The 12,535-nt window shown below is 35.6% G+C and overlaps 1 protein-coding gene across 2 annotated transcripts in view; it reads left to right on the top strand.

Annotated features, from left to right (window-relative positions):
- The window catches only part of LOC138704893 (pseudouridine-5'-phosphate glycosidase-like), a 436,469-nt gene that overhangs the window by 56,064 nt on the left and 367,870 nt on the right, over positions 1-12,535 (top strand). Inside the window, exon 9 of one of the 2 annotated variants that reach the window (XM_069833285.1) lies at positions 287-5,691. The exons of the other annotated variant lie outside the window; for it this stretch is intronic. Within the exon in view, the coding sequence (XP_069689386.1) occupies positions 287-293 (7 nt within the window). The 3' untranslated portion in view covers positions 294-5,691. Of the gene's footprint in view, positions 1-286; positions 5,692-12,535 lie in introns of those variants that run through there. 2 annotated transcript variants of the gene reach the window in all.

The raw sequence follows: 12,535 nt of genomic DNA, 5'->3' as shown, positions 1-12,535 counted from the left end.
TAAGATTTTTCATGACCTGATTTAAGGATGTTTGTTTTTGTAAACAACGAGAAAATGGAACAGATTGCATATAGCTAGTGCACTGTATGAAGTGGAGATTAATGGTAAAGGATGAATGGAAAATTCCTTATTATGAAAGAATGTGTAATTAAATAAGTATTTTAATTGTTATCCCCGAACTTCAGCAATTGAGTGAACTTATTTGAGATTATTCACCTAATGAAATGGCAGTGGCTTATTACCCACAGAAAAATATGAGATAAATAAAATATCATTATGTTTGCAGGTTATAATGTCAAGAACCGAAAGAAGTAAAGTGTGCAAAACATTCGTGCATTAAAAAAATGCTATGCATAACCTAACAGAGAGACAGAACCTGAACTTGATCGAGAAGTGATGGCTGATCCAGCAAAAATTGACTTGGAGGCCAGCAGACAACGGACAGTATTCCACTCGAATTCTTCCTTACATTAGATGTTTGGACCGAATTGAGCTGCATTTTTTATTAAATGTATCGGTATTATCACTTAGCTTAGTATGTCATTCATGTATGCAAGTATGTATAAGTTTGATGTAAATTTTCAGCAAAAAGTAAGCTAAAATGTACACAATTCAGACATCAAGTCCGATATTGGAAATTAAATTACAGTAAACACTCTCCCTTAGGAGAGAGAGGATGCTGTATTTCAGGAAACACACCTAAATCTTAGGTCTGTACAGTCTATTCTGACTATTGTCGGAACTGGTCTTATCATCTTTTCTGTGATCTCTCCACATTTATTATTCCTTTTTGGGAGTGCACTGTCCTGTTTTCTTATGTTTGAATCTGGCATGTGGTCAGCATGATCGTTTCTTCTCCTCTAGTACTTCCTAGTCTTCTCAGTAATACTTCTTATTGCAAAGTGGAAAAAATCTCATCACCATTACTTGAATTTATATTTGGTTCTTTGTTGCTGTTTGGTTATAACATCCCTGGCAAAGTGTTATAAATTATATTGTTCCATTCCTACTATGTTCGCTATATTAGGTACGCTATTATGATGTTGCTTCTAGGTAGTATTACCAGATTATTTGAATGAAATATAGGAGACAATGGTTCAAAATGTAGGACATTACATGAAAATGTAAGACATGGGTAGGATAATGTAGACAAATTGAACATCAAAATCTTAAAATGCAACTCAAAATATGTACCATATATATATTTTATATTTTCTTAAAATATTTAAACTCATAAAGAATAGCTATCAATGAATCTCATCAGTTATATTTTTCTGAAGAACTAATCTTATGCAAAACATCTGACTTCTTTGAAATATACCTAATCATGAAACTCTGCACAACTGAAATTTTTAAAATTATATTTCACTAAAACAATACCTTTGACTCAGTCAATTAAAAATGTTCCTTTGGTCTGACTGCTGCTGATATCAGTGCAAGAAAAAAAAACACCCTTTCAACATTAGCGTTGTTTACAGGAATAGCAAAAAAATACTCCCCTGGTTTCAGCAGTTCAGAATGGCTCAATGCTACTGAAATACACTGACCAGCAAAGAAAATTGGATCACTTCGTAAAAAATCGAATCATCATCAATAAACCACCAATTTATAGAGTATATTAGTAAGTTGAAAAGGTTTTACGACTAAGGAGAGATGTATTGAATGTTTTTTGAGATGAATATGATGTTAAGAGATCACAAAATGCCATGCCATGAGCCATTTTCTATCCCTGAGCATCAGGCTGTGTGCTTTATGGTTTTACGACATGTATCAATAATAAAACCTTTTAAAGGTTACAATTGTGCAGTGGCCCCTATTGATAATGTGGCACATTTTCTGTCATAAGTCAACTTTATTTTAGTTTCTGATAAGTTAAGATGCCTCTTATTCGAGAAAATATTGCGAGAGATGGCACATTAGTTGAGGGTGGATGAATCATTAGTTTTGCAGCTAATACCATCATGAAAGCATCCAATGTACCTTACAGCAATTCTGTGAACTGGTTACCAACCATAGATGACCAAAATCAGGCTGTGATAGGTCTACATCCATCATGGATGACAGGTTCTGATTCTCCATATCATGTGATATTTCCCACAACTATGGTCCAGGCCAAAAATCGTCTCGAAACATTGAGGAACATCACCAGACAGTGCAATTACAGTTTGTGCGGAAACACCAAAATTCGACTGTGGACCATTGGTTAATGGTGCTGATTTTGCTTCCAGTTATCTGATGTTAAAGAGAGACTGTGGAGAAAGAGTGGAGAGCGATATTTGTCTTGAAACTTCCCCGAAAGTACACTGTTTGGAGGTAGTTCTATCATGGTATGAGATGATATCCGTTTTGGTGTCTGTTTTCGTCGATGGAGGCACTCTGAATGAGTGGTATTAGCAGACCTTACAATCGTCTCGCTCCCTTCGCTGGCAAGAATTTCATCCTTATGCATGACAATGCCCACACCCATGGAGCTCGCTGTAGGACAGACTACCTTTGTTAATTATTACTTCTGTCTTTTTTTTTGTGCACATGACACTTTCTTAGCAATGTCCAAGTCACAATGAAGCTTCACATTTAATTTAGGTGTGCAGTCCATGGATTTGTGTGATACATGATGTTGAACTGTGGGAAATGAAAGTGTTGCCTCTAACATGATCTGATGATTGTGTAAACTGAACAAAGAATATTATCTGAAGTACCGTACCGGTAGAATTTTGTAAAATTTTCTTTGTGTCTTGGAAGACATATGCACTACAAATCTTGTGCATCTATAAAGAGAAAATTTAGTCTCGTGTTAAAATAATAGACCTGCATTTGTTTACAGTAGAAACATATATTTTTTTTACTTGGTTACTTAATGATGTTGTATCAACTATTGTGTTATTTAGCATCAATGGAATTGATGATAACAAGATGGTTTTTGACGGGTTGAGACTGAGGATTCGCCATACATTACCTGACATTCACCTTACAGTTGGGGAAAACCTCGGAAAAAACTCAAACAGGTAATCAGCCCAAGTGGGAATCGAACCACACCCAAGCACAACTCCAAACCAGCAGGCAAACATGCTACTGCGTGTGCTACAGAAAACATTGCTGGGAGACAAACTGTGTGTGATTCGAGTTTATTTCTCCTTGCTATGTAACACACATACTTCCTTGTGAAAACATTAGTGAATTTACATTTCCTTTTTGGCATGTTGGTGCACGTGTTGCAACTGAACCTCTATTAATAAGCTTCCTGCTTCAGTTTCTCTACTAATACCACAGTCTAGTATATACAGCCACGAAGCTTGAGTTTATGAGGGTACTAGGAACAATAGACTGTGCAAGTACTATTTCACATTGTCTGTAATGAAGCGATAGTAGCAATCCTAGTGGTTAGCAGCTATCTGTGGATACGTATTGAGCTTTGTGACTGTATATACTAGAGTATGCTAATACTACTCTCTTGAATCACATAGCACACTAACCTTTTAGCACTGAGTGATATTTTTGTGATCGCAGCCATTGAATGTTGTTAATTAGGATGATCACTTCATTTCATATTGAGCACACTAAACATTTTAAATTTGTGTAATGAACTACCTATATATTGGTGGGATGGTTTTGGAAATGTTTGCAGTTCCCTTGTTCTGTGATTGTCTGCACAGAGCTGTACTAGCTTCAAAGCAATAATGATTTTTCCTTCACCTCTCAGTAATTGCAAAGTATAAGTAAAAACACATGTAGCATTGTTTACCATGGCCTAATCACAAAACTTAAATGTAAACTGGAGATAGTAGTCATTTCCAATAGAATAATGCATTCAATTTGGCTAGTGACTTTTGTGCCACACAGTAGTGTGCGTTACACTGTTCTCATACATGTTTTAATTTATGTGAGATAAGTTACATTGTAAATATGTAAAATTCTTTCTTCTTGCATTATTTTAATGATCATGTCACCAAAACTCTTAATTATAAATCAAAATGTTTGAAGGGTTACATTTTGATGTATACATTTTCCTTAGCATTTGTGATTAGATACGGTACATATGTTTGAAGATAACATCTTGAAATTCATCTTTCAACAATTGTCTCGCATAAGGAAGTATAGGTTGATAAATGTTTTATAAATAGTGTTTAGGGCAGGCTTGGGCGCTATTAGCTCGATTGAGTCATTGCATGCCATCTCTTTACTCCCCACTCCACCTTACCAGGCTGAGACAGTTATGTTTTGTTGCCGTACTAGCAGACAGGAAGGTCAGTGACGGATTTACAAACTTTCGGCTTTCACTGGTCGCCTAAAATCCACCACTGATGCACAGAGCCTTACTCTGCACTTGTTTATAAGGCGGTGTAAGTGAAAAGGACATGGACAGGGTTTCTGCGTCCCTTTCACTTCTCCTCTTATGCCCATGGCTGGTTTAGAGTGTTTCTGGAACATCCTCATTTACTACCAGCTAGTCGTTTAAGAACTGTAAATCTTTGCCTTGTTTTGGATGAGATTTCCTCTATATGGTTTTTTTCCATGTTAATTTCTGATCCAATTTAATCCCCAAATATTTGATGGAAGGTTTATATTCCATTATGTTGTTATTATATTTAATGAGAGTTTGTGGTACTTTGTGACATAAGGTAAAATTGTGTAGTATGTTTTGTCTGTGTTGACTATTATTTTGTTCTCATTGCACCAAGATGCCAAATTAATTAATCCCTCCTCAAGAATTCATTCGTTTTTTCACCGAATTTGTTATGGTGTTTGTGGCTGACTGATGTCCATATTTCCGAGTCATCTGCATAAAGTGCTGTTTTGACTTTCTCAACTTGGTTTAGAGTCTGGGGAGGTCATTAATCATAACATTGAACATCATTGTGCTTAGAACTGATCCCTGTGGTAAACCAGTATGTATTTGTCTATAGTTAGACATTTCGTATCCAAATTTTGTACTAATATATCTTTGAGTAATACTTCATGTTTTAGTTTTCTTTTAGCTCTATGTTTTAACTAACTATCCATAATATTTATTGAGTTTTATTCACTTACGAAAGTGACGATAATTTATTAGTTTCTTCATGTTGTTAATGTCTAATTGAATCATGACTTGTTAAAAGGACTTGAGTCCAATGACTCTACTGTTGAGAAAACTAAAAAAAGAAAAAAAAACTGTATGCCATCTGGTTCAATTATGTGACTTCAATTCAAACTACAGTGACTATTGCTACTGTTATTCTCTGACATGTTTATTACAACACTTTTCATTTCAGAAACGTTTTCAATGTATTTTAAGGTGTTTATAATGCATGGAGTTAAGTCCTTTTAACAATTCATTTTCAAAAAATAAATATATTTCCAAAAATAGCAAAATTCGTGTCAGCAAGAATTAGTAGCCCTCTTCTCTTAATGTGTGTGAGAATTCTTTCAACTTTCCTAATATCTTCCTCTATGTTTGAAACTCTATCAAAGTACATGCTTGAGGCAAAAAATACTTTCTTCTTGTAATTAATTTCAACGACTATGCAATCTTCATCTGAGATTTGCTTGATTTTTGTAACGTCAATATCTTTGTTATTGACAATTACCGCTGCCCTCTTTCTTCTATGGCCACTTGTATATGTCCTCATTGTTTTCGATATTCCTGCCAATTCATTATTAATAGTGTAGGGCTTCTGAATGAATGTTATGTCAATGCCCTGATTTTTAATAAGCTGCACCAAATTGCTAGTCGCTGTTCTCGAATGTTGCAGATTAATCTGGACACACGTGAGTCCATGGTAATCCATTCTAATAGTCAGTGTTTAGTTGGTACCGTTTAAGTACTGTTTGATGGCAAGGACAATCTTTGTCTAGCGCAGAGTGGTTCTCGTTCATGCTGTTGTCTCTGTTATATTTATTGTAATTGACACAATTTATACATTTGTAATTCTCTTTTCTCTCCTGGCACTCCTTTAATGTGTGATTTCCAGTGCAATTCGGGCATGTTTGAATTCCCTTGCAATCTTGGGCACGATGATTGAACTTGCAGCACTTGTAACAGTGGGTGACTTTTTTGTAGTCATGCCAGTTACACATATTCCAGTGTGTGTGTGCGTGCGTGCACTATTTTAGCTACAGTACTACAAAATGTTAATAAATAATATTTATTGTTTTGTGAACTTTTTGATTACATCTTCATAAAATGTGGCAGATTGTATCACTGTATGAAGAAGTCCCTTTTCAATGGATAGAAGTGCTAACCCATTAAGACGTTCTTGGCTTTGTATTGATCGCTGGTATGATTTTATTCTTCTAAGTGCAGAGAATGTTCACTCTATGGGAGCTGTGGTGCTAGGGATAGTGACAATAAGTAATCCAAGTTTATAGACTTCTGGTAATGCTGTGTCAAGTTGTTTTTTCTTGAGTGTATTAACCAGCTGGTATGGATGTTGTCCAGAAAATTCATATAAGTGTAGAGCACAATGAGTTCTTTTTTCAGCCTGATAAAATCAAACATGTCCGAGTGATTTTCTTTCAAAATGTTAAATATAGTAGCAGGAAAGTTCACCCTAAATTCTTCGTACTTCTGAGGATCTAACAAAGCCACAAAGTTTAAGTTATGCATAGAACTAAATCTTTCATCAATCTGAAAAACTATTGTATCGATTATCTCAATGTAAAGGGCCTTTCTTGCAACTTCAGGGTCTTATTCTGTGCGGCGACATTTACTTGCAGTTTCATCATCTTCGTGGTGGTAAACTACAGTTTTTGTCCTTATAGAATCCCAACATTTTCTGAGATTTTGGATATGTCTCTTTGTTTCTGTAACTTTTTCACAGCAATACTGGATATCTAAAGATTTGGACTGAAGTATATTGAAAAGTATGTCAGTGTAGCTGAATATCTTACTGAAAATAACTAATAACAGTGATGTCTCAAAACTGGTCAGAAATGTAAGGAAGCCTTGTGCAGTAACAACTGTTTCACTGTCCCAGGTAGAACTGTCGTCTAATATGTCTTGAAAAAATCCAATAAATTCATCCCTATGTTCCTTTATAGTCTGAACAAGACGCGATGTAAAATTCCATCTAGTTGGAGCATGTCTAGGCATTTTCTTTGAGGTGTATTCCTAAGTCGTTGTGTTCTTTTGGACAATTTACTGAAGAAAGAACCCAAACCAGTTAAAGTCTGTAAAAATATTTTGCACTCTTTCAAACACGTAAGTGACTGAGACAAGATTAAATTTAATTTATGACTGAAACAGTGCACAAATATTGCCTTAGGATATTTTTCAAGAACTTTAGCTCTCAGACCATTTGTGTGTCCAGCCATGACAGCAGCTCCATCGAACATTTGAGCAACGAGCTTGTTACTTATGTCATACTCAGTGGCTATATTTTGGACATGTTCGAATAAACCACTGGCAGATCTATCATTGCTTACATCAGTAAAACATATGAATCTTTCATTAATCTCACCATTGTCTGAATCAACATACCTAAGAGTGGTTGAAAGCTGGGATGCATTCATTATGTCTGATGTTTCGTCTAGCATGATTGCAACAAATGACGTTTTTGAAAGTTCTTGTTTTATGTTATCCATAACAACATCACTTACAGCGAGAGTCAAATCATTCTGTATTCAATTTGAAGTTCCGCGGAATGTGTAGAAGTTTCCAGATGATGACTGAGGGTTAAGCCATATTTTGCAAGGTAATTGAGCGCACCTAAATATACTCCTTTGTTAACTGCCTCTTCTGACTCACAATGACCACAAAATGGCAATTCATGCAAGGCTAGAAAACAGACTGTATCGATTAACCTCTTCAATATTTCCCTGTTCTTTCGCACCATTTCATTGTGTTGCTCGACACTGACACGAAGTTGTGAATCTAACTGTACGTCTATTCGAGATGATCCAAATGACTTAAATTGTAAAACACTAAAAATATGTGCCTGTGACTTTTCATGTTTATTAATGGCTTGTGCAGATTGTTCAGATTATCATAACCATTTTTAGACCAAACTGTTTCTTCTTTAGAAAACATAAGACAGGGCCAGCAAAAGAGTTTATGTAATTTCGCACTTCCTGCAATCTACTGAGTTTTCTGATATTGGGATGCTTGGAAATGTCGATTATATTCTTTTCCTTTGTCTTTATGAGCTGCAAAAAGCATTGGCATTTCAGGACATGGTCGATCACTTTGTATTATTATGGATTTATTAATTTGTCCTTTTCTCCTCAAATATTAACTTTGTGTTATGTTTAATTTTTCTTGCAAAGAATGTAGTCGAAATGGGTGTTTCAATAATTGTTCGATAGGACATAACGAATCACCCATTCTTAATCAATATTTAATTTATACACAGAAAACTACGACATAAATTGTCACTCACAAAGAAACAAATCTTCAAATAACTGAGAGATCCTGAACACTGTCTCAATTGACAAACAAATCGCATGTTTCACACACACTGCCAAATTCAACAATCAACACTGGTATTTTTCTGCAGGAACTTAACAAGCCAGGACAAGCGATAATCCCAGTGCTTGTTCTTGCTGTGTATTCGCGCGTATAGGCAATACAGTGGTGTACGAGGAAATTTTCCATCCTTGTCTACTGTCCATGCATGCGCCAGCACTGTAAAATGAGGCTTCAGGCAAGCTGTGAACGAAGAGCTGCCTTACTGCAGAAATGTAGTTAATGCAGAACATTTAAATTTGAAGTGCAGAATACACTTTATTAAAAAATGTTTATTTATAAGGTGAATGAGATAAAATGATACATTAATTTGAAGTGTAAGTCTACTAGGGTATATGGCGCTTACCCCGCTTGCCCTAAATGCACGCCCCTGCCCGCTCTTCATATTTGAGGAGGCAAAAAAAATGCTGCCAACATATCTTTTCTCAAGGAAAACCTATTGCAATCAGAAAAACTGTTGGATACAACATTGTTACACCTATATGACACTTATGACAGAAATATTGATTACAACATTGTAGGGGGAGCCATTCAATTATTATTTGCAAAACATTTCATTATAATATTTTCCAACTCTTCAAATGATGAGGCAACAATATTTTTCTGTTTGGTTGAACCCAAACTACACTGAAACTCAGTATTGAAAATTTCTTCATTATTCCTCATAATAAAGTAGTTGGCAAACCGTGCCTTTTTCCATATGTGATAGTGTTATTTGAGAATTAACCTCGACGTCTCTTATTATTTTAACTTTCTGTCCAATAGTTAATTTCTTCGGAATATGTATGATAAGACTTTCTTGTGTTAAATTCTAATGTACCTTGTTTACATGTTTCGACCTATTATGGGTCATCTTCAGAACTGGTCATTGCTCGTCTTGGTGCCTCTTGTTTTGTTTCCTGTGACGCTGTGTTCGTGTGATGTAAAGTGGAGTCAAAGAGTGTGTGTGTTCAGACAGATACAGACACAAAAACACACCCCAATGAAATTCTCAACACACAACTCAATTTCAGAACACACACACTCTTTGACTCCACTTTACACCATACGAACACACCCTCACAGGAAACAAAACAAGAGGCGTCAAGACCAGTAATGACCAGTTCTGAAGATGATCCGTAATAGGTAGAAACATGTAAACAAGGTACGTTAGAATTTAACACAAGAAAGTCTTATCATACATATTCCGAAGTGATACAGTGTTAAAAGTTGTGTAATCAAGATGTATAGTTAATTTCTTTCGTTTAGTAGCCATTATAACGATGCATAAACAGCTTAAACTAGGTAACAAAAAAACTTGAAAACAGGATCCACACAACTCGCAAGAACAAAGGAAGCAAAGCAAAGCAAAGCAAGACCATAAAGAACTATAAAGAATAATGCCACCATGTGGTGCAGCATTACTGTCGATTGTGATGCACTATCAAATATGCTGATATTACTGATTATTGAAAATTGATTCAATATTTCGGGCTTCATTATCACAAAATCCACTTGAAAAGTATTTCTTAAAAGTAGAATTTTCCTTAAACCAGTTTCCTTAAAAGCGAAAATTAAATACATTTTTCTTATGATAATTTCGTTGGGACTTAACAGATTTTTCCTTTAAAACGAGAATGTTAAAACGGGGTTTTACTGTATTTTCATTCTGCTGTGCATGGCCTGTCTTCATCAGATAGTGGTAGATCATAAAGTTCCTCTCTACATTTATTTTTTCTTTGTAGAGCTGCACTTTTGCTTCTGTTACTATTCCTATTGATGACATACTAGCCATCACACAGGAGGCTTCAAGTGAAATAGTTCTATAAGCCTTTGCCATCTTCATGTTTATAAGTCTTTGTACCCTCTGCAACTTCCAGAGGTTTGCTCGTTTCTTTAGAGTATCTTCCTACAGTGGGGCTCCATACACAAGCAGTGTTATCGGCATTTCCTCCTAGATTGTTTTAAGTGACTTTATGACCTAGACCCCACTGAAGTTTTGCAGATCTGCCTAGCATATGGATCAAAGTGGTGGATTTCTCTGCTACTTTATGTATGTGTTTGTTGAAGGTCCGTCTGTAGTCAAAATGTATCCCCAAATATTTTATTTCTTCAACCATTTCCATTGTTCTGTTGTTCAAATGAATGCCGATATTTTCGATGTTCGTTTTCTTTGTTATTAACATAGCATTTGATTTGCTGTTGTTGAATTCTATGTTGTTGTCTCTTGGCCATGTCTCTATTTTTGCCAGATTTGAGTTTGCATACACTTCAGCTTCAGATGGGGTATTTCCTATTGTCAGTATTGCAATATCTTCAGCACCTTTGTGTGTCTAGAAAATGCTGAATTCAGAAGACTATTGTACATTATATTCCACAATACTGGGGCACATCATGATCCCTGGGGACAGCTCTTTGTTGCTGCTTTTTCTGCTTTATATTATTTACTTAGAGAGTTGCTACCTTATCCTCAAAGTAGTTGCTGGTTAATTTGTATAGGTTCTCTGGGCAGTGAAGAACTATGTAATCATGATGAACTTGGGTGTGAAAGGGGCCTTTGATGCTGCCTGGTGACTGAGCATACTAAGTAACTTGTGCAACCTTCACTGTAGCTTTATATTATTTATTTAGGAAGTTGCTATGTCTTCTAGTAGATTCAAAAGTTGGAATGTCTGTACACTCATTAATCAAAAGCAGATTGCTTGTTATTAGAAACTCTTCAAAAAAATTTCCCTGTTTATTTCTGAATATGTCATACCATAGCTTGCTTCTTGTGTTGGTGTCCATGCAAAGTATTAAACCTTTCCCTCTTGCCAAGTATGTGATTTTCGCCACTTTCTCGATATTTCATTTTGAATATCACAAGTATACTGGCATCAATGAAGTAAACATTCCTGTGGGTGATCTCCATTACAACATAATCCTCGTCTGAGATTTGATTAACTGTTATTACATCAATGTTGCTGTTGTTTATAATTATAGATGATCGTTTCCTTTTATTTCCATGTGTGAAAATTTTAAAAGACTTCGGAAATCCAGCCAAGTTGTTGGAAATGTTCTTGTAGGAAAGCGATATCTGTGCTTTTATATAGAACAATTTGGGCTAAGTTATAAAGTTCCATTTCGTGAATGTTGTAGATATAGTTGCACGCATTTGATCTATGTTGCTTTGGTAAGCCTATTACATCATCGTACAAGTGTATAGTTAGTTAGATGAAGTGGTCATACTTGTAATCTGTGTTTTGTCTATACTTGTTTAAGACACGTGCAGACTCAGACAGTTTCTGTGGAATGAAGAATACAGTAATTAACACATATTTTCCGCATTCTTGTGTAGTTATTATATGTCATGAAGTTTATATATTTATCCTCGTTTTTGGGTGCCGTGCATTCTCACAGTTTATGATTCCCTGTGTGCAGAGGGCAAGTTTCCTCGCCTTTGCAGTCAATGTGCCTATGCCTTTGCATTGCAGATCAGCCAGCCAATTTTCAATTTATGATGGAGTAGCTTCTTCCGTGTTTCATGGCCTGCTTCAATTACAATGTAATTCTGATTTTTTTTTTTCTGATGATGTATTTACCTGATATTTCATCCTGGTCCAGATCAAGTTCAGAGTTCTGTGCTAGTATTGTTTCTTCCAAGTTCTCTACTGTGATATGAGGATTGTTGTAAATAATTAGTCTTGATTTCCATAATTTTGGGACATATGCATGTAGTTGTTTTCCGAACTTTGCACTAATTTTTGTGCTTAATACACATCTCTTCTTGGGTTCTAGCTTCTATTAGAACCTGTCCATCCTTTAAGTGATTTAAAAGTGTTGATACCTATTTTCGTTTCTATAGGGTTGATTGTCCAAAGGAAACTTTTTATCTTCTCAGGAGATTGTTTTCCTTTAGATTTAACTGTCAATTTGTACAGTTTTTTTGGTATCTCTTTTCAATGCCTCGCAGTAGAATTTCTTATTCCCGTCAAGAGGTGGCAGCACTTGTCTCACGTTGCTTGGCCAGTTTCCAAAGTGCCATTAACAGTTGATGTGTCATGTGTCATCGGCTGCATAGATTTCTTTGTATGGAACTTCTTCCTCACTTCACTAACCTCATTTTCCAGTTTAGTC

This window comes from Periplaneta americana, chromosome 8, assembly GCF_040183065.1.
Source record: "Periplaneta americana isolate PAMFEO1 chromosome 8, P.americana_PAMFEO1_priV1, whole genome shotgun sequence".
Lineage (NCBI taxonomy): Eukaryota > Metazoa > Arthropoda > Insecta > Blattodea > Blattidae > Periplaneta > Periplaneta americana.
This window is presented reverse-complemented; position numbering and strand designations above follow the sequence as displayed.